The sequence below is a fragment of the Podarcis muralis genome, chromosome 2 (genome assembly GCF_964188315.1).
Source record: "Podarcis muralis chromosome 2, rPodMur119.hap1.1, whole genome shotgun sequence".
Lineage (NCBI taxonomy): Eukaryota > Metazoa > Chordata > Lepidosauria > Squamata > Lacertidae > Podarcis > Podarcis muralis.
The window spans coordinates 83,640,358-83,666,440 of record NC_135656.1 but is presented as its reverse complement, the minus strand read 5'-3'; the positions used below and the strand labels follow the sequence as shown (position 1 = coordinate 83,666,440).

At 45.1% G+C, this 26,083-nt stretch overlaps 1 protein-coding gene and 1 long non-coding RNA gene across 4 annotated transcripts; one reads left to right on the top strand and one right to left on the bottom strand.

The window, feature by feature from the left end:
- Positions 1-1,437: 1,437 nt before the first annotated feature.
- GATA2 (GATA binding protein 2) lies at positions 1,438-18,278 on the bottom strand. 3 transcript variants are annotated; one of them, XM_077924955.1, is made up of 5 exons: positions 17,892-18,278; positions 16,029-16,646; positions 12,562-12,740; positions 6,158-6,283; positions 1,438-5,290 (listed from the first exon to the last, which is right to left on the bottom strand). In XM_077924955.1, the coding sequence occupies exons 1-5, from the start codon at positions 18,118-18,120 to the stop codon at positions 4,991-4,993; spliced, it is 1,452 nt and encodes a 483-aa protein (XP_077781081.1). In that variant the 5' UTR covers positions 18,121-18,278; the 3' UTR covers positions 1,438-4,990. The 3 variants fall into 3 exon arrangements, with proteins under 3 accessions (XP_077781081.1, XP_028575008.1, XP_077781082.1); XM_028719175.2 differs by having other exon boundaries at positions 12,562-12,707; positions 17,892-18,120; XM_077924956.1 differs by having other exon boundaries at positions 5,091-5,282; positions 17,892-18,120.
- Positions 17,864-24,544, top strand: LOC114591729 (uncharacterized). The gene is made up of 3 exons (XR_013391988.1): positions 17,864-17,999; positions 18,273-18,337; positions 24,423-24,544. It is a non-coding gene; the product is annotated as an uncharacterized LOC114591729 (long non-coding RNA).
- The last annotated feature ends 1,539 nt before the right edge of the window (positions 24,545-26,083 follow it).

Genomic DNA, 26,083 nt, shown 5'->3' with positions numbered 1-26,083 from the left:
TCAGTTCTGACATCCTGTTGCACAAGCAGAAGCACAAGGGGAAGTATGTTTTGCTAACACAACAGCAATAGCAGATGGCGGTGTTGTGGGTCCTAACCAGACCTCCGCTCAACTGCATCACTGCTGCATTCTGGGATGGAAATGGCAGCAGCGAGGGCAGCACAGTGCAAATGCAACAGTGGGAATGAATTGGCTTTGTCCTCATCATCCCAGTAGGCAACAGTGATGTGGGCAACTGGAGGTTAGGGGAGAATTGATGCTCCATCCTATAACCAAACTATACGTATGCATTCTAAGCCCCAGGCTCACTTCCATTTCATTGCGTATCACCCTACAGACACAATCCAGAGAAAGTTAAGCATGCTTTAAAGTGCTACTGAAACCAATGTAATGAAACCCACCAAATCAGGTCTAGCTGTCACAGACACTGTGCCAGATGAATGTTACTGCAACGGGGATTTATTTCTGCCCTCATTTAATAGTTGCTAAAACTTATTAACAGAGAAAATATCTGTATTAAAATGTGTTACAATATAAAATCTGGCATTGTTGGTGGTTATTGCTCAGTGCCCAAAAACTGGAGTGTGTGATTGTAAACAAAGTGAGTTTTCACAAAGGAAACTGAAACTGTTAGGTCTGTATTGTGAAACCTACATTAGGTGGAATGTTATCAAATTTAAAACTGACCGCCCTTCATCTTCTGTCTTGCATTTCCATCCTTCACTCCTGACAAAAATAGAGAAGAAGCTCAAGGGCACTTTTTGGGATTACAAATGAAAATGGCCTTAAATCTAAATTCTCAAGTTAACTGCTATGGCAATTCTTTCTACCACCTCCCTCTTCCAAATCAAGCTGCACTGTCTTCATACCTTTGAATACCATCAGAAAAAAAGCACTGATAACATTGAATGGGAAGTGGATCTTCTGACCCACCTGGTCCAAATTGCAGCAGCAGCTTGTGCATTCAAAAAGCCACTCCCCAAACTCAAAAGATTCTTTGGAACATCTGCTTATAGCATAAGGAACTTATGCCTGTGTGTGGAAATTCCAGGGCAGCTTGTGTGCTCAGGAGATATGCTTTTGCGCCTAATGCTTGCTGCAGGAGTAAAATTCCCATGGCTTCTCTTCCAATACTGTCGCAAACACCCAAGCCCCATCATGACGACTCCAGAAACTCATAGCTTAGGTATCATCCTTTCACCACACTGCCCTATGAAGCAACATCATCTAGAGACCAGTGTTCTTCAACTGGTGTGTGTCAGGATCCCCTAGCGTCACAGCCTGATCCAAAGTGGATTCCAACAATAGCACTATCAGCATACAAATATACAGTAAAAGATCAAGAAACAGGTCCCCAAATGCACATTTGGGTTCAAAGTGGGTCCCAGATCTGAAAAAGTCAAAGAGACCTAAAGTACAGAGAGCGCAAAAACTTGCTTTCACAAAAAAGGGGGTATTTTTTATTATTATTCTTAGCAGTATTCACCTTGAAGGAATATGAGGGAAGCATACACTTTTTTTTACAGACAATATATAAACATGTTGTACATAATTAACAATAACTTAGTTCACTAAACCAAAAATTAAGCCAAAATTAAAAAACAAAACAGAAAATACTGCCAAATCTTTATGCTGATACAAGTACAAAATAATTTAAATCCTGACTGCGGTTCTTATACGCTGCAGTGACTGACAATATATTGCACTTTGTCGACTGTGTGGACCCTGCCCAGCAAGCACTCCTGCTGCACAATCTCCATTCACCAAAGCGGGGCTTGTCGAGGACTCACCCCACAGAGACAAAGGAAGATTGTGGAGCAGCAGCAGCAGCACTGGGCGGCTATTCTCCCCCAATGTCATGAAGCCTCTCATGCTCTCACCCAGCCACTCCCACCCCTAAAGAATTTGAATTGATTTACAAATCGTGTATAACTGTACCATTATTTTTTTAAAGCCCTCCGCCTCCCTTAAATATAAAAGGTAGTTTAATTTCCCAGTTTGTCAATTGAAGATGCCATTTCTCCCAGACAGAATTTCTCTTCCATTTGTTTTGACGATTATTTCTACTTCTTCACAAAGTGCAGCTATATATGCCCACACCAACCAGAAAAGGGAGGAAAGCAACTTTTCACTTTGGATGCTTGGTCCTTCGTTCTTTATAAAACAGCTGAATTATATATATTTGGGGGGGGGGCAGGAAAGAGAAACCAAAACCAACGTACACCTTTGTTTTTTGTTTTAAGCAGACTTTTGCAGTTAAGATACAATTGGCTTGATTAAAAAAAAACCATTAAAAAAACAAACAAGAAAAAGCTCGTCACAGAATTAAGCTTATGCGGTTTACATTATCAAACCCCTTTGCTCACAGGGGCTTTTTTCTCATCAGAAATATAGCTAAATATGTACATCATATGTTATACTGGACCTTGTGATCATGTAAGTCATCAGATCATAACAATTAGGAGGATACACTTCACACTGGCAAGAGCTTTATTTTTCGGTTGTTTACGTACAATATGGTTTCAGAATGGGATATAACTTCTTTTCTGTTTCTCAACATTTGTGATTTTCCTTACAAAAAACAAACAAACATATATGTGCTATAGGAAACGGCCAGCATACCCGTCTATGCTCCCCAGTAGCAGATCACTCTCCCATCACTCAGTAGCTGTTGCTATGTCTGAACTACTGGACGACTCTCTCTTCCACCACTCTCCCTTATAGACCTTCACCTATTTTCCGCCCTTCACCAGTTTCACAGCAAGGAAAGGTGCTGTGTGACATGCATGCCTACAGATGGCAAACTCCAGCTCTGGACGCATTATTTAAAACATCTAGTAGGGAATTAGCTACCGTAACATTTCTTAGTATCTTGGGCAAGGTCTGCTAATCAAACAGACAAAACAAAAGAATCATGGCAGATCCTTGATATGGTTTTCTTTCCCTTGCCCTAAATTAAGGGTTGCGTGTTAGATCCAGGGGCACAGACCACTAAAGCAAGGGCTACAGCTCCAGGGTTTTATGTGTCAAAGGTTCAGCATCTGGCATCACCATCTGAGAAAAGAAACACTCTTGCCCGAGACCTGGGAGACCACCTGCCATACCTCCAATCTCAGCAGACTGTACTGAGCAGGATACAAGGAGGATCTGAATCAGTGTTAGGGTGGCTCACTATACCAAACTGCCTGTGCTGCAGCACAAACAGGGCAGACCCCCCCTCCCATCCTCAAGGTGGGGCTGGGAAAGATGGCAGAGTTGTTGCCATTGGTCTCTGTAGGTAATACTGAGCTAGACTGACCAATCATCTGACTTGGTATAAGGCAGCTTCCTAGGTTCATATGAAACAAGAACTCTACACAAAAACCACCAGAGCGACTGGAGACTGAACAAGAGCAATGCATAAAGGTGGTGCTGCGATGAGGGACGTTTTTAGGTTCTGGGGGCTCCTAGTGCCAGGAGTTAGTAGGGCTTTTTGGTGTGAATGGCATGTCTTTGTGCAGACGGGGGAACAGGGAAAGAAGGCACAGATAACAGGAGTGATAGAAACAGTGCGGCAGCCCTGCACCGACCGGGAGGTTGAGAGCGGATAGGGCACAGAGGTTGTGGAGTTAGATCGCAGATTGCCAACGCAGTGCCTGCAGGCACAGATGTGCCCATAGAAGTCTCCCTTGGCGCCCAGGGGGTCCCCTCCTGCCGCTGATGTCAGACAACGAAAGAAGCATTCTATTGCGGTCAATAGAATGGATTGCAATGTATGCTTGACTGTGGTGTGTGTGTGTGTTGTGCCCATTTTCTGAATGTGCCCATGGGTTCCCAAAAAAGTTGGCAACCCCCAAGCTAGGCGGATGGAGCAAATCATGGAACTTAGTGGACTGGTGTGCTCTATCTAAAACAACACAATCCATGACTGGAGGAGATGCAGTTCAGACCTGCTGTTGGGAAGGAGCAAGAGAGAAGGGCAGCCTGGGATGCGAGTACACCTGTTATCACTTTCTACAACCAACTAGATGCTCAGAGAGGTATGATGGGGAAGAAATGCCGATTTTGTGCATTTTAGCCCTCCGGCCAATGCAGGACTGTTCAGTATGGAAAAACCTTTTAGCCATTTGTCCAGTGTATCTTGGTCTTCTTGTAGGATGCCACGCTTTTAAAAAAAAGACCTTCACATTGACAAAAATGAATAAAGAAATTATGTCAAAATAATCTGCACCTTGAGGCTGTTGGAACCTAGGTCAGCGCCAAATGTCTCCCCCTTTCACATACACTGCCCCTTCCTAGTAGATTTTTTAAAAGTCTAACAGCGATGAAGAGAATCAAGAGTGGCCATTAAAGCAATAAGAAGAAGATTTTTTAAAAAAAACTTTACCTGGGTGGACGTTTCTTTAAACAAAATAAAAAAATAAAATAAGATCCACAAGAACATGCAAGAGTTTTGAAGCTCTTTCTGGAACACAAGAGCAAAATAAATAATGATTTTTTTTCCTGTATCTGATTTCTTTTCTTAAAAAGTAGATTTATTTTTTTTATAAAGTTGTCCATTTTTCCTCCCCTGAACACAAAGTCTGTGATAGAAATCCAGCATGGGCGGCTACCACTGAGCTTCCTCTTGCCTTGGGAGGCTGCTAATCTCTTTACAATATTCACAGTAATTAACAAAGAGAAAGGAAAGCTGGCTCCAGCTTCTTCGACTGCTTCAGCCACCTTTTCTTTCTGCTGGGACCAGAAGGTATCATTTCAGACAGGTGAGTTCCTCTTTCTCCATTTACCTGAGGGGGCAAAGTGCATAACAGGCACCATTAAGCATTTCTGCAGAAGACCCATCACTGCAAAGTTTTAGTCTAGCGCTAGGAGTCGAACCACACTGGAATGAGATCCCCTTTCGTTCCTCTTCCTTCCCTACATTCTCTCCTCTGGGCAGATTTTTTCCCTTGCTGTCGTCTTTATAGGCAAAGCCCAGTGTTTTCAAGTTCTCTGTTAGGATCTTCAGATTCTATCCCATGGCTGTGACCATGCTGGATGGATGTGGATGTCCAAATGAGATGCTGGAAGATGGGTGAATGGGGGTAGGCGTTGGCAGGATATGTCCAGAGTGGCTGAAAGGTGGCAAATGCCCCATTGGTGTCATGTGACTGGCAAGGGCAGCAGCACTGAATGGAGAAGATTTCTCCTGCATGCACTTGGAAAGTTCCTCAAAGCATTCAGAGCCTTTCTTGCTCTTCTTCGACTTGTTAGACATTTTCCTATTTCTGGTCTGAATTCCTTCCTTCTTCATAGTCAAAGGCCTGTTCACCTGCAAGAAATGAGAAAATCAGGCTCATGCAAGCAAAATGACCTTCTTGTGTACAAAAATAAAAATATTTAAACAGCCCCTGAGAGTTTCCTGGACAGAAATCATTTTCAGGCCAAAAAACAAAACGAAAAGCCTACGTCTCCTCCTTCCTCCCCGCAGATTTTGTTTATAAAATTTGATTTGTTTAATGAAACCACACTGGAAAACTTCAGACATGAAAAAGCAAGTTGGACCAAATACTGGCAGTTTCCACCCCTCCTTTCCTTAGCCTTAGCCCTTAACCTTCATTCATTTCCTAATTTAAAAAAGAAAGAAAAAAGATTTCCTTTAAAATAAAAAAAAGAGGGAGGGGGGAGGCACACACAGCACCAGATTCTAAAGCTGGAGTGTTTCAATTTTTAAAAAGAAGAAAGTTTGCACTACTTCTATGTTCAGATATATAAAATTTGGAACCGATCAGAGCATTCTAACATTTCTTTCATGCAGTGCCAAACTTATATAAAGATACCCCGATTGAATTAAACTTTACATGAATCCATTTGAAATGTCCTCTGAATTTCTGGGAAAGGCAGAGAACCATGCAGTGTTTGGGTTATAACCAAAAGTCCTTAACCCTATTTTGCTTAAATCACCCGTGTGCTTTAGAAGCCAAGCTAATACATTGTAATGTCACTGAATTCCACATCACTATGCCAACAAAGAATGGCCGTGACTTCCCAGGGGAACCCTAAAAAGCTTTTCTCTTTAAATAAAAAATTAAAAGGACTCCCTGCAGTGAATACACAGGGGCTGGAGGACGCCATGCAGTTGAGGCATCAATCGCAGCTAAGCAAGCAAAAGGGTGACACATGGCAGGCAAATACTCACATTGTGCAATTTATAGTACAGTCCACAGGCATTGCACACTGGGTCCCCATTCGCATTACGTCGCCATAAGGTGGTGGTGGTTGTTTGGCAGTTGGCACAACAAGTTCCTGCTCTCCTAGCTGCTGACTAATTAAAGGGGGGGAGAGTATATGTTGAACAATCTGTTCTTTCAATGGTTCACGTGCAATATAATTTAATTTTTAAGAAGCAAGATTTTTAATGAAATAAATGAGGACACACACACACACACAGAGCAGGGGGGGAAACCCCTTTCTATGTTCCACCCCCACCCCCATCTATTTTGAAAATGTAAACCTGGATGTAATGCTAATGGGTGGTACATTATTCTATGAAATGTATTTGGTAGCTAACCTGGAATATTATGATGCCTGAAGGTGTTTGGTCCCATAGCTCAAAAATTGGGGGGGGGGGTGTATGTGCATTAGTGCACCAGTCTAGTAGTTCCTTGCCCACCTGCTTGGCCTCTCATTCTTCTGCGCCAGAGAACTAAATGGAAAATTCCAACTGTGCAAGAGCTTAATGTGTGCATCAAAAATGCACCTGGAGCTCTGGGCTGTATGAACCGTGTGGAAAAACTGCATGTGAATTGTCATGTTATCCATGTATGTACAGTCGTATCTCAGAAGTCAAACAGAATCTGTTCTGGAAGTCGGTTCGATTTCCAAAACATTCAAAAACCAAAGCACGGCTTTTGATTGGCTTCAGGAAGCTCCTGCAGCCAATCGGAATCAGCGGAAGCCCCGTCTGACATTCGGCTTCTAAAAGAACATTCGAAAACCAGAACACTCACTTCCGGGTTTCGATCGCTTGGGAACCGATATACAACTGTAAAGCAAGAGAGGAGCAGGAGAACGGACTGAACATCACCCAAACCCGTAACTTGCTGTGTTCCACTACTTTAAGCAACTTTCTTCTAGGCTGTTTCACTTCCGTCACCTGAGCCAGAACTGGGAGAAAGTGTCTTAAAACAGAAGAGCACAGAAAGGGAAGGTGGGGAGCGGGGGAGAGAAGGTTTGCACCTTTCCATGTGAAGCCTTTGCCCACACATTCTTGCACACAGTGCCTTTTTCTAGAAAAATAGGTGCCGGTACTCACCGTGAAGTTGTTACAGTAAGTGCCACACTTTTTAACAACAAAAAGAGATGCCAGTACTAAGCACCCCCTGAAAAAAATCACTGATTGCCCAGCTGCTTTACTCACGGTGTCTAATTTGACCCAACCTCCCATGCTAGTTCTACTCAGTAGACCCATTAAAGCTAACATATATAACTAACTTTGGTTCATTAACTTTATCTACTCTGAGAAGAAGTTATTTGGCTATAGCCCATTACCCATATACAGAACTTTGTGGAACAGTAAAAAAAAAAATTAAAAATTCCCTGTTCTCATTATCTCAAACTCCTTGCCCTTAAAAGAATATTTATTGCCATTTTGTATGACACATTGTATAGCACCACCAATGTTTCCCTCAAACTCTTTTAACTAATGCACCCATCCCTCATGAAGTATGAGGTATATTCAGCAGTTATCCACATTTCTGATCATCCAGGTCACTTGAATAAAATGAGTTTGTACCGTTCTCTTGTCTGTGTATTAAATGCAGCAGGAGTGCATTTAGTTCTAACCACGACAAAAACTATGCATTTGATTCTAATTTGTAACCTGATGGTTTAGTGTATTTAGGCAGCTAGTCAATTCAAACTCAATGCTTTGCTTAACCCTCGGACCCTAAACAACTGGGCTGAGTAATCTGCCTGTGACATGGCAGTAACATAAAGATGTGCAATACTGCACTGGCACCCAATATATATGACCACATCTATACACTTCTGAAAATGTCTGAATTTGCATTGGAATATGCAAAATTAAACTAGTCCTTCTGACTTGCTAAGCATTAAACATACTAAACTTCAGCCTTGCTACAGAGTCTGCTAAATTGGAAGCTATGAGCTCTAGGGCTACCAGACTGAATTGAAAAGCTCTTGTGGATTGTGTTTAGTGTTTACTGTTGTTTTATAATGTTGCTTGGGCCCCCAAGGAGTAGGGAGGGAGGGAGCTCCTCAACATGAAGGCAACCTAAGTAAGATTTACATTCAGGGGGGAAAACTCTTTCCCCCCTAGATTGGCACTTGGCTGAGTGACCCATAACCCTGAAAACAATGGGGTCATTTCAGAAAATTTTAGGAGTGGGGGGAGGAAATGCACCCTCTCTTTTAGGAAAGAATCCTTCATACAAAGGGTTCAAAGGTATTCTGCTCCAGGAAATATGTTCAGTACACTATGTTTGGCGCAGCCTAATGAGTGTGTCAGGGAAATATATACAAATATGTAAAAAGCATGGATGAGCTGATCCTCAAAAGCTCCATGAACATTATTGCACCATCCAAGCAAATGAAATGTGTACTACGACAGCACCTTATGGCTCAACCTGTGACACTGATCCAATTTCTACAAGCCCAGTTTCTGAAGCTGACACAAAATGTGCACCCCACTAGTATGCACCCCACTATGGCAGAATATAGGACAGACCTCTACTCTGGATTCAGTTTATACCAAAAAAATGTGCCTATCTACATAGGGTGCTACCACTGCTCTTATTCCATCTGATTTCAGCTACAATGCTGGGAATGTCTTATGTATGAGGACAAATGATCTAACCATCTTGACTGTGCACAACGGTCACCGATTCTCCCAAGCCTTTCAGTGTACAGTGGTACCTCGGTTTAAGAACAGTCCTGTTTACAAACTATTTGGTATACGAACTCTGCAAAACTGGATGTAGCGTTCCAGTTAGCAAACTTTACCTCGTTCTACGAATGAAAGCTGAACAGTGAAAGGGCACTGGCGGTGGGAGGCCTCATTAGGGAAAGTGCACCTCGGTTTAAGAAAAGTTTTGGTTTAAGAGCGAACTTCCGGAACAGATTAAGTTCATAAACCAAGGTACCACTGTATACTAAAAAGCTCATGACTGTGTTTACCAATTTTCACAATTTCATCATGAGTCTCACAACTAAGCATGTTTGTCTTTAATAGCCAGCTCTCAGGAGTAGAGAAATGAGAGAGAAAGAGAAAGAGAAAGAGAGAGAAGCATACATTTATTTTTACAACTGCTGCTATTGCTACGTTTGGCACCAAGAACGTGGTAGGAGCTGCAGAAAAAAATATATCTGAATCATAAAGTTACAAAATGAATGGAAGGAAAGCACATTCAGAAACAAAGCAATATTATAAAAGGACTATTGAAAAAATCATTATAACTGGAGTTGACCATACCATGAGACAAAATTAAGAGGCTAATTCAGGTAGTAGAAATTGGTTGCCCTGAAGTGCAGCAGAGGCACATCTGCTCCCTGGATCATAATCCTCCAAGAAGTTCTATTCTACAAGATTGGGACAAGATTCTACAATTGAAATGAATGGGAACTATGTGAAAAAGCGTGGTAGTGGAATCGGAGAGTGCATGCCATTGGAGTTTTTTGTGTAAGGCATGAAAATGTAATGTGCCACTGCAATTACCCTATTCTGTTCACCGAAGTTGTTTTCAGAAGCTCCTTATAAGACACAGCCTTCTTTTACATCAGGCTGTTTTCCAGTTAGCCCAGTAGTGTCCATTCTGACTGGTAATAGCTCCCCAGGGTCAAAGCAAGTCCTCCACATTCTATACCAGCTAATCCAAATAATGTGCTAAACCAGGGTTTCCTAAACTTGGGACTCCAGCTGTTGTTGGACTACAACTCCCATCATCCCTAGCAAGCAGGACCAGTGCCCAGGGATGATGGGAATTGTAGTCCAAAAACAACTGGAGCCCCAAGCTTGGGAAATCCTGTAATAAACTAACCTGTTACTTGCCAGAAAGTGAATCACTACCATTGCTTCTGCAGGAAAAGCACATGCATACTCTTCCACTGGGCTAAGGCCCCCCTCCCGACTTATTCCAAGTTTACTGAGTCCCATTCAAAGAACTAGGAATGCAAAAGAAGGCCAGGTAACTGCCCCTGGTTCTAAGAGTGATGAAGGCTGCTGAGTAGAAGCTTCTCACAGCTGTGATCAGTTCAAGTAGGACCAGAGCTGGGAAAAGGGGATCCCTGGGGCATAGCTTGGGTGTTCCCGTCCCCCACTGAGGCCCCAGCACTGTAAGGGACTTCTGGATGATAAGATGGGGTGAGGGAATAGTGGCAAAGGCTCTCAAACCGAGTCCTGCGCTTTCCTGTGTTCCTACTCTGCCTATCAGCTCATTTGTGTTATGAAGGGCTTCACTCAAAAGCCCATCACAGCATAATCTGCTATTGGCCTGCAAGGACTGAGAGACACCCCCCCTTCCCAAAAAAAACACAGCAACAACACCCTTAAATAGAGCTAGATGTTCAGGCTGAATGATTGACGCTAGCCTTCCCCGCCCCATCATGCTTTCATTGCAGCCGAGCAATGTTTAGATCCCTATCACTGGATCAAGATTATTTCTTATCTCTTATACAGCTACAGCTTTCTGGCACAGTTTATAAACATTTTCATCTTTTATCCAGACTTCCAAATTTTGCAATGCTTTTTGGAGGTCTCAGTGGGTAAAAAAAAAGGTGGTGCAGTATTTTAAAATTAATATCATTGTTACTGAACAACAGTGGTGATTTTTCAATACCGATTGTTTATAATACTGGGAAGTTCTTAGAATTTGGATTGTCCTGGCTCACTCCTTGATCTAACAAATAAAAAATATATAGTAGCACAAACTCCAGAAACTTGCAGTGAGTTAAGGACTTGCAGTCTCCCACCAAACATATGAAAGCAGAGAGCTATGTTTGCATATTTGAGATAGTTTATTGATACTAGACTCTGCCGCTTAACTCCATGGCCTGTCCCATTTAGTCTGGCATGGAGTTTAGCCTGCGAGAGACGATAATGTTACACTGTTGTCTTAACATTTTTCTAGACGTGTCACTCACTTCAGAAGGAAAGCAAGCCTATTAAGAAGCTCGCCCTGTTGAAATTCTGACTCACAGCCGACCCCCACTGTAGCCCATCCTAGCTTTAGATTACTAGTCTCCTCCTAGTTCTTGCTGAGGCAAAAAACGCCCCCCCCCCCAATGATGAGGGAGAGTTTTAGGACCTCCACCCAACCCCACAAACCACATTGCTCCAAAAAAGAAAAATATTTATTATTCTTAGCATATTTTTTTACAAGCATTTGTAGAGTGGAGCATATTCGCAATTTCAAAACAGACAGCCTGACTGGCATGGCTTGTCTATAGAAACTCTTTAAAGCTTTTAGAGTCAGGAAACAGATACACAAAGTTTCCTTATCTTCAGAGTACAGATATCCGGATAGGAAACTACTACCAGGAGCCTAGATTTTTTTTTTTTAATCACTCAAATGAAAATACACAGTATAGGTGACTCCATGGAAAAATAATCAGTTCTTTTAAAAAGGCAATTAGAGAATTGCCCAAAGAGAGAGAGAGAGAGAGAGAAGAGAAAGAGAGAGTTAATGTTAGTTTTACCATGGAATCTCTGAGTACAAAAATTACTTTATCAAAATAATTACTGAGCAGATAGCAACAACTTTGACGCATCTGATTTCCCAATCTCTCTTTTTTTCCCCGTTACACTTTCTGCTTTGGATCTCTTTTTGGAATTTTGGGCTGGAAGGGCATACATGACTAACACTTTCAGTTCCAGCCTACTTCTGAACTGTCCAAGAGGTCAAATGAATTAAAGCTGTCCTTTCTGGATAAAAGGGACAGAATGCAGCCACAGGAACAAACAGGCAGGCACAATTGGCTACACACCTTTCAACAGCCAGAACTTTACAGAAAATACAGACAGAACAGGAGAAGGTGAGCTGGTGGTTTCACACTGGCTAGTGTCTTTGAGCCACAAATTGGCAGCTTCAGAGTTTGAATCTCACCTCCGCAGCGAACTCAACTCTGTAGCCTTAGGCAACCCACCCTTTTTCGGCCTCAGTCCTTACCCCTGCACAATGGAAATAATAGCACTAACCTACCTTACAGGATCATTTTAAGAGCTACAATAAAACAATGGATGGGGAGGGGAGAGGGAGAGAAGCCGCTCAAATACTAAATGTGTGATGTATATCCACAAGCAAAATTGCTATTGTTCTGTAACTTGGCATGCAAAGTTCTGCGGGCAGGACCCCCTGCAAAAAAGAAAGTATGTCTCTAAGCGACACCGTGACCGCTGAGTGACATGGGTCTCGTGTGCAGTGCAATATCTAGATCCCATACAGGCTCTGAAGCACACAGAGATGGGTCAAGTTGCCCTCTCGTCACCATACACGCATGTGTGTGTGTGTGTGTGTGTGTGTGTGTGTGTGTGGTCCCATTAAATCATTTTAGCCTCAAAGCTGGTAGAGAGAAATAGACACCTACCAGTCTCCGTTTAGGTTTAATGAGAGGTCGGTTTTGACCGTTCATTTTGTGGTAGAGCCCACAGGCGTTACACAGGTAATGCCCAGTACCGTCTCTTCTCCAGAGAGGGGTGGCAGTAGCTCCACAGTTGACACACTCTCTGCCTTCTAAATGGAAACACGAAGAAACCGGATTTCTTTCTTTAAAAACAAATTCACAAAAGCTTTTTGCATTGTCCTTTTAGGCAGATTCCAGAAATCAAAACAGCACATTATTCAAAACAGAGGGGAGGAAAACAAGAGAGAGACATGAATGGCAACATCTACAGTGCATGCAATAAAGGTCTAAATCCAGGAGAGTTGCACAAATTTCAAGCATCAATTTCGTACGCAGCGATCAGAAAGCAATTATATTTAGTAGAACTTGCATTGGTATCAATCACAATGTGGCAGAAAATGTCCTGCTTTGCTTCTCCAGTCTAATGCAGCTCTATGGCCACAGCATATTTGGGACTGTTCTTTCCTCCCCTCACTCCCCCCCCCCCACAAAAAAGGCTCCCAAGAAAAGCAAAGTAGGAACATCAACAATTGTATGGATTGCATTGCCGAGTTAGCATAGTTATCTAAACAGAATGGCAACTCTCCCACCACCACCAGATCCAAACTGTTTTTCCTGTGAATACTACTCTCTCTGGAATTAAGCAGAGTTTGAAAGTGGGCAAAGATCTGAAATAGTTCAATAAGGGTTTTCAATATATGGGAGGGAAAACAGCTTGAAATCTATTCTTTGAATGAGTATACATTTAACTTTTTGAGCCTGCGGTTTACAATTTCATAAGGAAGTTCTGACTGATTGAGTATGCTCTTTGTTGCTGGCTTGTTCATATCATACATAAATATTCACTGGCTATATGTTTAAGGACTGACCTAACTTGAAAGATTCTGATATGTGCATGCTTGTTCCTCTAAAAAATAAAAAAAGGAGGGGGAGGATATTTACTAAAAGTTCATTTGTCTGTGAAAAAGTCTAGTTAATAGAGGAAATTCTTTTAGCACAGTTTATGCAAATCATACAGTATTTAATGCAGAGGAAATACACTTTGGCCAGTAACTCGAGCAGGCTGAGTTCTGCTGCATCTATGTCTCCTTTAATCTATGGAGTGGGTGGTTTTTAAACAGTACAGGCTGGAGTGAAAAATGAGGGAACTCTGTGAAGCTGAGTTCCTCGCTTTTGTCCCTCCTTGGGCAGGAAGCTGCAGGAGTCGCCTTGTCGTGAGTCTTGGTTTTTCTACAAAAACATTAAATGGTCACGAACTCTCCCCACTTCCATCTACAGGACAGGGTCTCCATTACAACACTTAGGAAAACTCACATCTAATAAAAAGCCCTGTGCTGAGAGAGGAGGGGAGGAGGGGCTGAGACTTAATTTTCCAAGGTGACTGTTTTATCTAGTTTGGAGCACTTTAGAAAAGTAACAGTGGTGTGGGATATTTTTAAAATTGCATTCTGTTTCTATGTACTGGAGACAGTAATCTATCTCGGGTCCTGGGGAAAATGTGAATTTTCTCGCTCTTGAAAGGGACCAATTTGAAGTGGAGATCCTGAAGCAGTAAAAACATGTGATATTTGGGTTGCAATGCTCATAAAAGAGATCATGTTTCTGAATTACTAGCCACTTTGAAAAGAGATGTGTGTATAGACATATATATCCTGTTTTATTTTTTTTTATTTTTGGCCACATTAAACTCCATACGTATTTACTATGGCCTAGTAAGGTTTGAAAGCAAAAAATATAAATGAAGCAATATGAACATAAATTATTAGCTTTTGTATTCATGAGAATATTATTCATTAAACAGTACGCTTTTAAAGAAAGAGAGGTTAAGAGAGTCTCTTTGGCTTAAAGATTTTATATGTGATGACAGATGGGATTTTTTTTTAAGTTGCTTGTTTTAACAAACAGGGATGAGCTAGAGTTAACATGATAAGTGGCACTTATTTCTCTCCCCCAGTTTTATTGAATTCATTTAAATTAGTATTTACAAGGTACCTTAGTAGCCAGCGTTGGTATGTAAACTATATTTGAACTTTTGCTCCTTGTATGATCTGAAGGAAATCAGGCCCTCTGGAAGTTTTAAGAAAATGGCCTTGTAAATTTCAAGCCTGAACAGCTAGTTCTTTGCAAAATGTACTGCTTAATAAAGATGAACTTTTATCACAAGTTAACAAAAGCAACTTAGTGGAGATCCCGCGAAAAGAGGCAAGGGAATACAGGATCTTGCCAGACATTTCCAGTGAATACAGCTGGCCTAGGCCTTTATATTGCTGCGTTAAGAGATTTTCCAATATAAACCCTTATTTGCATAATTCAGATCTGCCAGTTTTGTGGGGGTTTTTTAACGGATTACTGCATCCCTTGGGCCCAGCGGTGACCGAATGCTGCAGAGACCAGCGGCAGGAACTTGAAGGGAGAGACAGCTTGCCTACAACCAATTAGCAATAACAAACTAAACTTTTGAAAGCTAGAGATGCCCCTGCTGTTCCAAGCTGCTCCCCCGTCCTCATAAAATGTATGAGTAAGTTCAATTTGGTTACACTTTCTCACTAAAACTGAGCAAGGGGAATCCATTCAGGTCGACGCAGGGCATTTTAAAACATGTCCTATGAAACACAGAAATCACTTAATCCAGATTATTTACCTACACCTTAACCCATTTAGCCACTCTTTTTTGCACAAGATCAAGGTGCTTAAAGAGTTTTAAAATAAAAAACAATTGTTCCAGTTTTCAGTATATGTTAATACACCAACAGCAATTCTAATCTGCCTTGATTATTGCAATTACAAAACCAAAGGAGCAGTAAATTTAGACTGAATTGATAAACTGGATGTGAACGTAAGTGGCCCAGAACTTCCAGGATCCATTCAACTTTTTTTTGGTAAATGCTACTATTTAAATTTAAATAGTTAGTTCAATGTGGGTGGTTTGGTCTTTGCAATTTGTACTGAGAAAACCACCCCGCAAAAAACACAAAAGCCTTATTTTTAAGCACTTGTTTTCATTTTTTTCTTCTATCCACTATACCAAAATCTCTGAACTCTTATCTGGCGGATGACATGAATTGCCTCAATCCCGAGCACTGCATTTCAGAGAGGAGGTCATAAAGGATACATGCCTCAAGTCACCTCGGAATCCTTTGGCCGCATTTTAAATATATATCGTTATTGCTATTAGGTGTTAATTAGCAGCGGCCAGGGTAGCAGTTTCCAGTGCTTATCTCGGAGTAAGGCAGGAGCATTATAAATCCTCTTTTGAGAATATACACAAGACATAAAGTTGAGCAAACACTCATACCGGCTGCCTCCTCTTCCACCCCCATCCATGCACATGCAGCCCACCGACCCATTTTCCCTTCCTAAAGGGGTGCATTATTTATTCTTATTATTATCATTATTCTGTGAGAAGAGGGCGGGGCGGACAAGGGGCTTACCTGAGCAGGACCGGGCTTTGCTCCTCTGCTTGGGGGTGAAGCTGGAGGCGGGCCCCCCGAGGAAGCTCCCCGGGTGGAAGAGGCTGCCGCCGTAGTCGTGGGCGGCGGGCACGTAGGAAGGGTAGGTGGGGATGGGGTGGTGCGTGGAGGGCTGCGCGCCCATGGAGGCGGCGAGGCTGCTGCGCAGCGGGCTGGCGCTCTCCATCTTCATGCCGTCGGCCAGGGACACCTGGTACTTGAGCGGCTCCTTGTCGTCTTGCCGGCCGGCCGAGGCCGAGGCGGGCGAGGCGGCGCTGCTGCCGGCGTTGGGGTCCGGGGAGACTTCCTTGGGCGGCGTGGGCGGGAAGCCGAAGAGGTGCGAGCCCGAGTGCGAGGCCGGCGTGAGCGACGAGGCGGAGGCCGCGCTCGACGCCGAGCTGCCGCCGCCGGGGTACACCGAGATGGCGCCGGGCGGCGCGCCGGCCGCCGAAGGGTGCAAGGGCCCCTTGGTGAAAGGGTTCACCGTCCACGGGTTGTGATGGTGCGCCGCCGACAGAGCCGCTTTGCTGCTGTCCAGCCAGGGCAGGCCGGGGCTGTGGAGCAAGTGAGGCCGGCACATTTGGCTCCCGGTGAGGCGGGCTGCGGGCAGGGAAAGGGCGGCAAGTCAGTCAGACGGTCAGGGGAGGCCTAAGGGCGCTTTCCTCTCCCGGCCACCCAGCTGTCGACCCCGCACCCCGCTCCGCCTTGGCCGGGCCTTGTGTGCAAGGCTTGTGTTCAAGCCCTTTGGCCTTGCCCCTACTCGAGCCACAAAATGGAGTCAGCCTTGCCCGCGCCCGGAATCTACGCCATGCACATTAGTATACCAGCCCCTCCAAGCAGCCATGATTCAACTCCCATTTCAAGGGAAACGCGCTTTTGACTCCCAGAGGAGGGTCAAAAGCTCGTTAAAGGAGCGCAAACGAGGCCGCCGTGAGCACTGCCATATAACCTACCCAAAATAAAATAAAAACTTGCAGAATCAACAGTGAGCAGCAAGAAAAAGGACACTTGGGGCTTCTTTTGGAAATCAGTGGGGATTCAGGAGTAAAGTGCCTGCATGCTGGATCCCGTGCTTTGGAACAGGGGTTTCTTTGGGGGGGGGGGATCCAGATAGGAAGGTACCCCACAGCTCCTCCACTCTTTTGCTCAGGTCAAATGAATTTTGGCAACCGCTAGGCAGGCGATCTTCCCTCCTGCAATCGAGCAGCTGAACTACTTCAGGCATGGGAGCAAAGCCCCACCGTTAAAAGTACACGAGGAGAGGGCGGGTGTGTGTGTGTGTGTCAAGGAGTTGGGCCTTTCCTGGTCTTAAAAGCAACACGCACACCTCCCAACAGAGCTCTATTAAGCAGAGCGAGTTGTTTTTGTTGGTGGTGGTGGTTTTGGGATAATTTTTTTCTCCCAGTGACTGCAATGCTTTTTAAAGTTTTCTCCACACACATGAAAAAGGTGCGCGTCATCTCATCTTTCCCCGACCCCGCCTTTATATGCATGCTGATCCAAAAGTATTTCAAATAGGATTAGATTTCATATCCGGGAAATGGCCCGGTCTTGTGCCTGCGAAGTACAGTACTGTATATCAGTAGTTAACAAGCCCCTTCCCCCTCTCCCAACGCGAAGACGCCGCTTCCCTTTCCTATTCCCCCCCTTAAAAAAAAAGGGCACGCCAACCTTTTTCTAGGATTAAACCCAACCCGATCGCCATCTACTATTGCTCCTTTGCCAGAAACCTCCCAGTCTCATCTCCATGAAGATCATCAGGAGCCCCAGGCAGAAACAGAAAGCAAGAAGAGCTGGGAGGCCGGGGGTGGAGGGAGGAAGGAGCAAAGGGGGGGGGGGATTTACCGTGCGCCTGGCTGTAGGAAACTCTGGCTCTGGCATGGGCCGAGTTGGCATAGTACGGGTTGCCTTGGGAGTCCAGATGATTGAAGAAGACATCCACTTCGTCCGGAGGTAGGAGCTGCGCTGGTTCCATATAGTTATGAGCCAGTCCCGGGTGATGGGTCTCCGGGTGCTGCCCGTTCAGTACGGCGTGATGGGCCATCCAGCGCGGCTGGTCCGTGGCTACCTCCATTCCTGTGGGCTTCTCCCCCACTCCCCCCCTAAAACCCTCCCTCCAACCCAAAACCGTTTTGGTTTAGAGTTGGTTTTGGTTTTGAAACGGTAGAGAGCTAGGTTGATCTCGGAAGGCAGACAAAGGTAACCGTGTGTCCCTCTTTTAAACAGGGAAGTTGCGGAGAGAGGTTCCTGCCACACACCTGGGATCACCACCTGTAAGGAAGGAAGGAACGGTTAGTACCTTACGTGCCTTTTGAAGATGTGCTCCAAAGAGTACGCGTTAGATTCCGGCAGACACAGTCCTGTAAAAATTGTCCTCTGAATCACGGGATGGAGGTGGGGGGAGGGAAGAGAGGGGAGCGAAGGAGGGTCCTTATTTTGACCATCACAGTCTGTAGCCGCCGCCCCCCTCCCGGTTCAAAAATATTCATTCTTCCACACCGTCCCCAGGCTAACATCAAAACATTTGTTTTTAATGTTCCGCTGTACAAAAAAAAAAAAAAATAGTATCTACTTTTCTACAGTTGTCAATAAGCGACGAACTGTAAGAAAAGGGGAAAAGAAGAGAGCCCTTTGGTCTGCGTTTGTTTGTAGTTCAAACTGAGATAAAAGAAAAGAAAACTCGGAGTGATGAGTGCTTTAAAAACAAAAACAAAAAACAGCGATTCGAACGCGTTTTCTCCTGCAAAATAAGCGCAGTCTCCTTTTCCTCCCCCCGCCCACCCTCTCGGTTCCACTAACAAACATACTTACAGAGAGAAATTCCAAGCAGACTGAATCTAACTCCAAATGTTTGAAAAGTTTCTTTATGAGGCTGTAAAGGGGGGAGGGGAGGGGAGATGATTGTTTGGAGGATGGAAATGCAGAAAAGAGTGAGCGAGGGAGAGGCGAAGGAGAGCGAAGAGAGAGAGAGAGAGAGAGAGGAGGCTTGGATAGAAGCTCTTACTCAGATGGCAAGCTCCACTTATTCTGGCCTTTTTTGTAACATCCCCAAAGCATCCTATGTCAGCTCTGGCGCCAGCTGGACTCAGTTCAGTAGACATGAACTAGGGGCGACGCGCAGGCTAAGAACCAGCCAATCAGCAGCCAGGCGCTCAGCCGAGCCTTGCGATTGGTCCCGGGAAATCCACATTCCCCTCATTTACTCCAAACAGCTAAAAAGCGCTGAACCCGCCAAAGACTCCCTCCCCACCCCACCCCACGCGCCATTCCACTCCTCCATTGCTTTTTAGACTTTTGCTGCCCCCCACCTCTCCCATAACTTCTCGCTTCGCCCCATTCCAGCTTTCCCATTATTAAGCAAGCTCCTTATCTCTCAGAGATCGTGCTTTTTTCTTGTTGCAAAGTGTATACTTTACTCAGCGTAAAGCATGCTCCTTACCTAGGATTTGGGAATCTACACGGCACTAAATAACTTAAGGAGAAAGTGGGGGGGGGGGGAGAGAGAGAAAAGTACTTAAAAGCAGAGTAGGCAGGGACATGGGGTCACGAAATATGGTCAGCTTAGGAAACCCACACCCTATTTCTCAAGGCCCACAGTCCGGTTCCCCATCATTTTAAAACAAGGGCAACAATTGCCTGCATTTGTTTTGTTTTGTTCAAGCTGATTCAGTTGTAATTAGAGTAGTGTTAGGTGGGTTGGATCCTAGGCACATGCAGAGTAAACCAGAAGTACCTCAAATAAAACTGAAGTGGCTGTTAATGTACCAGAGAATTCGAATCCAAACGTATTTAAAACCGCAATGATTTTATTTCTAACTACACGCCTTATTTCTTTCCGCTGTAGTTCAGTGTTTTGGTTCTATTATTACATAATTGTTATTTCACCATAACTTTAGTGCTCAGTCCATTCACTTCACAGTAGATCAGCCCCCTAAGCTGATTTAACTTCTTAGCAGTAAGTACATTCAGGATCGTAGTCGATGTGGCATTTTTCTCAGGCAGCTTGTTTTGTTCACCATTTAATAAATGAACAAAACCAATACCCAACTTGCATTTTTTTTAATTAAAAAAACCCAGAAATACATTTTCCAAGTCACACTTTTAACATCAGTTTAAAATCTTCGTTTAAAATAGTAAATAATTTTAGTAGAAGTGAATTAATTATATTAATACTCCACGGGCATGGCAATTTGGAAATAATTCTGGGTAGAAGTATAATTTAGTGATCATATAGCTGCCAGATCATTACAATAGCCTCCTACCCCTCTGGATTTTCTTAAATCTGATATTTAGGCTAAAGCAAGAATACAAAAGCACTGGTTTTGCATGGAAGTCATGAGTCTTCCTAGGTAATCGCCTGAAAAATCCCATCCAAACCAAGGCCATATTTAGAACCCTTGGTGTCCAATATAACTATTGGACATTTACAATTCCAGGAAAATCTAGGCAAACCACATAGGTTATTGTATACTCTTTTCATTCCTTATGGGGCATTGAAACGATGTAGCAGGACCAGCTCTCAATCATGTTCAAAATATTGATATGCTTTTAACTCTCTGAATCTAAACCATGACTATGCTACTGCTTGGGCTTTCAAAAACTTTTTAATAAACCGCTTTCTGTTAGTTTGAAGCCCCCGAAGCTTTCGAGCCTGCTGCCTGAAACAGCTCCTGCCACAGGCGAGGTGGGTGGCTGGAGAGAACTAGCCGCTTGCTCAGCAACTCTCACTCCCCATTTAAATCCCAGCAAAAAATAAAAATTGAAAAGGAAAATTATCCAATCACCCCCAGAAAACGTTGATGGCAGACTGAAAGAACGCCCCCCTCACAAACAAAAACATTTCTAAAAGGAAAGAAACCATCCAAATCAAGCCCACGATTTAGAAGACAAACTATTCAGTGGATACATTCTTCCGTCCACCATTCCGCATTAATAAAAACAGCAGCAGCAACATTTCAAGGGACTTTGCTTTTGCACACGAGTTCTACGAGCGCTAGCTGCCTTGCCTTTCCTCAGATTAAGTGCGTTGTTGTTGTTGCCCATCGCCAGCATAACTAACCTTAAGAGTTTTAATATTCGCAATTTTTGCTAAAGACGTTGCTGCTCTTGTGGCTCGTTTCTTCCCTGCTCCGGATCAGAACTCGAAATCTTTCTTTCAAATCCAGCACATAGAGGAGCCTAATAAAACCTCTCCTCTCCCCTGCCACTAAATGTTGCCTTTTCTGCGGCGGTTTAATTGGGGACGAAGTGTGGGATTGTTCCTGGATCCTTCCTAGCAGCGAAGGGCGCCCGACTGCCCAGGAGAGACTCCCCCGGATCATTTACTCGAGATCGGATTCCGCCTCCCTCCGTGCCTCGTTGTAACGAGGGTGAAAGCTGTGAATTCTTCGCCCTTAACTCGTTTCTCTCGACTCTTTCTTCCTTGAGCGAGTTGCGTGTCTCTAGTTTCTAGAAAACTCTCAGTGCCATGGACGGCGTCTAGATAAGAGAGATATTCTTGCGGATTTCTCTCCTCGGAGCAGAATACTCTTAAATATAGTCATGCCTTTTGTGCGGCAAAAGTTTTGATCTCCCTAAATCTGTTTTCGGGAGTAAGGCTATTTTCATAATAAGGTAGATTTTTTTAAAAAAGGCTTACTTTATAGATACTACCCCCTTTCCCTCTGCCACCCTGCTTTTGAAGAGATATTTCCCCACCCCTCGCCGGATTTGAGACTCGCTCCCCAGCTTGTTTTAAATTGATGGACAGGTAAATGCCCCGTTGTTGCGGTGACACGCGCGCACGCCTTAGCATCGGTTCACTTGTGTCATTCGAGGCAGGCACCTGTGTCTCTGATCTGGGGGAGACACACACAACACACACCAGAGACTGACCTGGCTGGTTGGAGGAAAACAAGCCAGCCCACTGCAATTGCCATAACTAGCCAAGCCTGGTGAAGGAATCAATGGAGGCGTTAGATTAGAAACACACTCACCAACTTTGTCTCCTCGAGTTCGCTACTCTAGGAGGAGCCCGCCCCAGACCCCTCTTGCTGCTCTTGCAGGTAAAGAAGGAGGTTTATAGACAAGTGACGTCTCTCCAAATATTTGATCTGCGGGCGGGGGTGCAGATGACGGCATCGAAGATAGGGTGGGAACACCACACACACACTCTCTTAGGTGTTTGCCGTCCCCACGAATGCAGTCCCGACTCTCCCCCTACCCCGCTTCAGTTTGGTGCAGCGTGCCTACTCGGAAGTAAGCCCTCCCGTCTCTGCTGCGCGCATTCTCGGCCTGCATTTCCTCCCAGAGCCTGAAGCCGAAGCGACCCTGGGCTGTAGTTGCCGCCTGTGATTTCTGGCTCTTCGTTGCGCATTGCACAATCAGGCCAGGATCGCCGTCGGATTTAACCGACCAGATAAAGGAAGTTCTGAAAGCCAAGCTCGCCCCCTTCCCTCCGCCCTCCGGACCCCCCCAATACTATATTGCTGCCCTGTGTGATCCTTTCCCCGACACCCCCCCCCCAGGTATGGATCGGGCGCACGCGTCCAGATACAGACTAGAGCGGCCAGGAGAGATGGCGACTCCGGTTGCAGGGCAGGCAAGCGCCGCGTCTTAAACTTTCCTAAACTCCTGGCCAACCGCTGCGTCGAGGGCCAGGCTTGCTAAGCAGCCACCCTTCCTGCCCTTTTGCTCAACACCCAAGCGGTCTGCTTTCGCTCTGGTGGATTCTCGCATTGTTATGCTTTCCTTCGACCTTCTTCCTTATTCGTTCCTCTGCACAGCCGCCCAGGACTACCAAGGCGCTTGCACGGATGCTAAGAGACCTCACCGATCCTCAACCCCTGACCCAGACCCAGCCCTTTCTGCAGAATGGGGGTGGGGGTGGGGAAGGATGGGAGACACGACGCGCTCCCGTAATTTAGCCATCAATTCTCTTCCTATTAGGACGGAAGGTACAGCAGCCTGTCCAGCCTGCATCAGTTCAGGAACAGCAGAGGCGTCATTTTCCTTCTCAGTTTTAAGGCGCAGTTAATGAGAAACTTTTCTACAAAGTCAAGGCACTTTCATCTCTGAGTCTTTAATAACGCGCACGCACACAAACGCGCAGGCTGACAATGGAACCCGCGAATGGGCATCCCGCCTCTTCTTTCCAGTCTCCTCAAACGATTATTCACCTCTAATGTCACTTTTTTTGAGGGGTGGAGAGGTTGGGCATGGGGGGAAAGAAGTATTTCTCAAAGGCACCCAAAGACACTTCATTTATTTTTCTCTTTAGGCCCTTGCGTACTTTTTACCTTAGTCACGTAATACAGGTCAGCCCCCTTGGATGGATACATTTAGGACAAATTTGGTCCTAAATTCCCCTCAGATTCTTTGATGAGAGAGGTTAGTGTCCACAATCTTAAAGCACGTTTACGCAGAGCCCACTGTGTTATCCTAAGTTCACGGGATCGCAGCCTTGGTCGTAAAAAGGAAACATTATAAACCCGTCTCGAAACGCCGTTTTGTTACCACCACCACCTGCCCCAAACGCTGCTAAATCTATCTTATAGTATTCGGAAGGGATGGAAATAAAAGCAACCCCCTCTGACTAATGTTCCCCGTCAACAAGGCAAGGCTGGTTTATTTCAAACGCCCAGAAGATCTTCCTTCCTTTGACACCCTGAGCTGTTCAGCTGTCACTGGGCATTAGCCCCTCTTGGAAACGACAAGCCCCCAAGGTAGAGTTGGGGGAAGAAACTCCCCCTTTCCCCAAATGGGCTCTGTGTCCCTGCAAAGAGATGTCGGCGGGAGAATGGAGCCAGTTACAAGCCCTTGCTAAGGACACCACCAAGGCTGAAGGAGCCTCTCCAGGTGTTCAGCAGCATGGGCTCTTCCGCCTCTGGTGGGGAGCCTCTCTTCCTCCAGGTGGACCCTTGCCTTTCAAGCCCCTGTTCTAAGGCTATAGGAACAAGTCAACAGGACTTTTCATTCATGGCGTTAATTCAGTCATCACATTTTGAAGGTTCCGTCTCCAGCTACCTGCACCTTAGGAAAACTTTAGCCAAGAAGAACTTAAGATATGGGAGTTTTCCTTTCTTTTAAAGTACCTGGTTGTGAGGGTAGGGTGGATGTTTGTTTAATTAACTAAGGTAATGGAACCAGATGTCCACAATGTATAATACTGTCTCCAGTATGTATGTGTGTGTGTATATATATATATATATATGCACAGAGAGATTTAAAAATAAAAATAAAATCATGCCATTTAATGGAAGAATGGATGCAATCAACCAAGTGTGAGTCAGAGGGAAGGAAAGACCTTCTTTCCAGTTCCAAAAGTGAAATTTACTGGGATGGAAAATATAGGAGTGCCTCTGTGACTGACCCAGGTGCTATTATGTTCCGTTCCAGGTGTTTGTTGTTGTTTTGCTTCTCCTGACACTTCCCCAGGATCCAGGCCACAGAACAGAATAGATGATGGCACTTCAGTTGGCTGAGCATCCTGGAGGAATTGTGATCCACTTGTAAAGCAGCCAGGTAGTGTAAGCATGGACAGGAGGGCATCGTTTGTGTGTGTCATTGTTGCTTGTGAAGGATCCCTATTTATAATGTGCAAGCAGTGTAGGTGAAACAGGAAGACAAATAAGAAAGTTCCCCCAAGTTTCAAGTGATAACATACCTATTTATTTTGCTAACAAGAAAGTGCAAGCTTCAGAGCTGCGCAGAACCCCCACCCACCCACCCACATTGTTTTCTTTCAAAAGGTTCTGTAAAACTGGGAAAGGTGCTGCGCTGCATACATGCTTGATGCAATCAAAAATGCCACCTGAACCACATCTGCCTTGTATAGGACCAGAATTCTAAATACACTTTTAGGTTCTCTTGAAAAAGAAGTGAAGGTAGCTTTGTCGGCCCATAATCTAAAATCCATATTAGGGCAATGCCCTTACTAGGCCAACCAAAATGCTACTCAAAACAATAAGCAAGCTTTGGGGTGCTTCAGAAACCTTCATCAGGCTAAATGGCAAGAGTTCTGGGGGACAAGAAAGTCTGCACCTTGTTTTGTGACTTCTGGTTAGCCTAATAAAGGGATTGCCCTAATAGGGATTTTTTGGAATTGGTGTTGGCACCAACTTATAAGACAATACTGCCACGTACACACACATTCCAGCCCAAGGAACTATATACCTTATGCGCTGTGTGAGGAGAGGGAGGAGATAAAAAATAATGAGCAGACTGTCATTCCTAGAGTGCTGGAGATATAAATTGAATTTCCAGCGTCAAAGCAAGACTTTGGTGTGTGCCCGATCAAATTGCATCATCGCTCTTCGTGGGTTGTTGGCGGGTGCAAATGACAGCACAGAGCGTGAATACCTGTTAGGGTGGGTTAGGGAGAAAGAGACGCGCTTGCAGCATCCTAGCTGGGGGGACAATTCCGCCTCCTCCTCACCTTACAGGCGAAGAAGGCTAGGCTGCAAGGGGAGCGAAATGGCACGGAGGTCAGATGCAGCACCCTCGGTGGGGATCTGGGTGGGTGGGTGGCTTCTCTGCCTCCTCTCCTTGCTCCCCCGCCCCATATGAAGGGGGAGGGGGAGGCCAGGCCACTTTCCTGAAGGGCGGGGGAGGGGAAGATTGACAGCCCGTAATTGGGCCAGAGGAGGCTCCTTCTCCCCAGCCAGGCGGGCCGTCGCCGAGACGCCGGGGCTCTGACGTCACCCGCCGCTGCCAAATTCGCCAGGAAATGAACTTTTTAATAATATACCCCAAAGGGGGTGGGCAGAGCCCACCCTGCTCAGCCCCTCGTTGCCCCCTCCAAGCCTCCGCGGGCTCTCCGGGGAGCTGGAGGCACCCTCCTGCGCCCCTCTCCTCCTCTCCCCCCGGCCCTCGCCTCCCTGTCACCTTCCGAGCCAGACAAAACAATTCCAGATTCCCAAACAAGGCGGGCGGGAAGGCGCAGCCCAGAGCCCTCTCCCCCTCTCTCCTTCTCCCTGCTGCCCCCTCTTTGCGCCGGGTCCGGCGGGGATCCCATCCCAGCCCGTGGGCCCTGGAGGTTAGGACGATGCTCCCTTGCA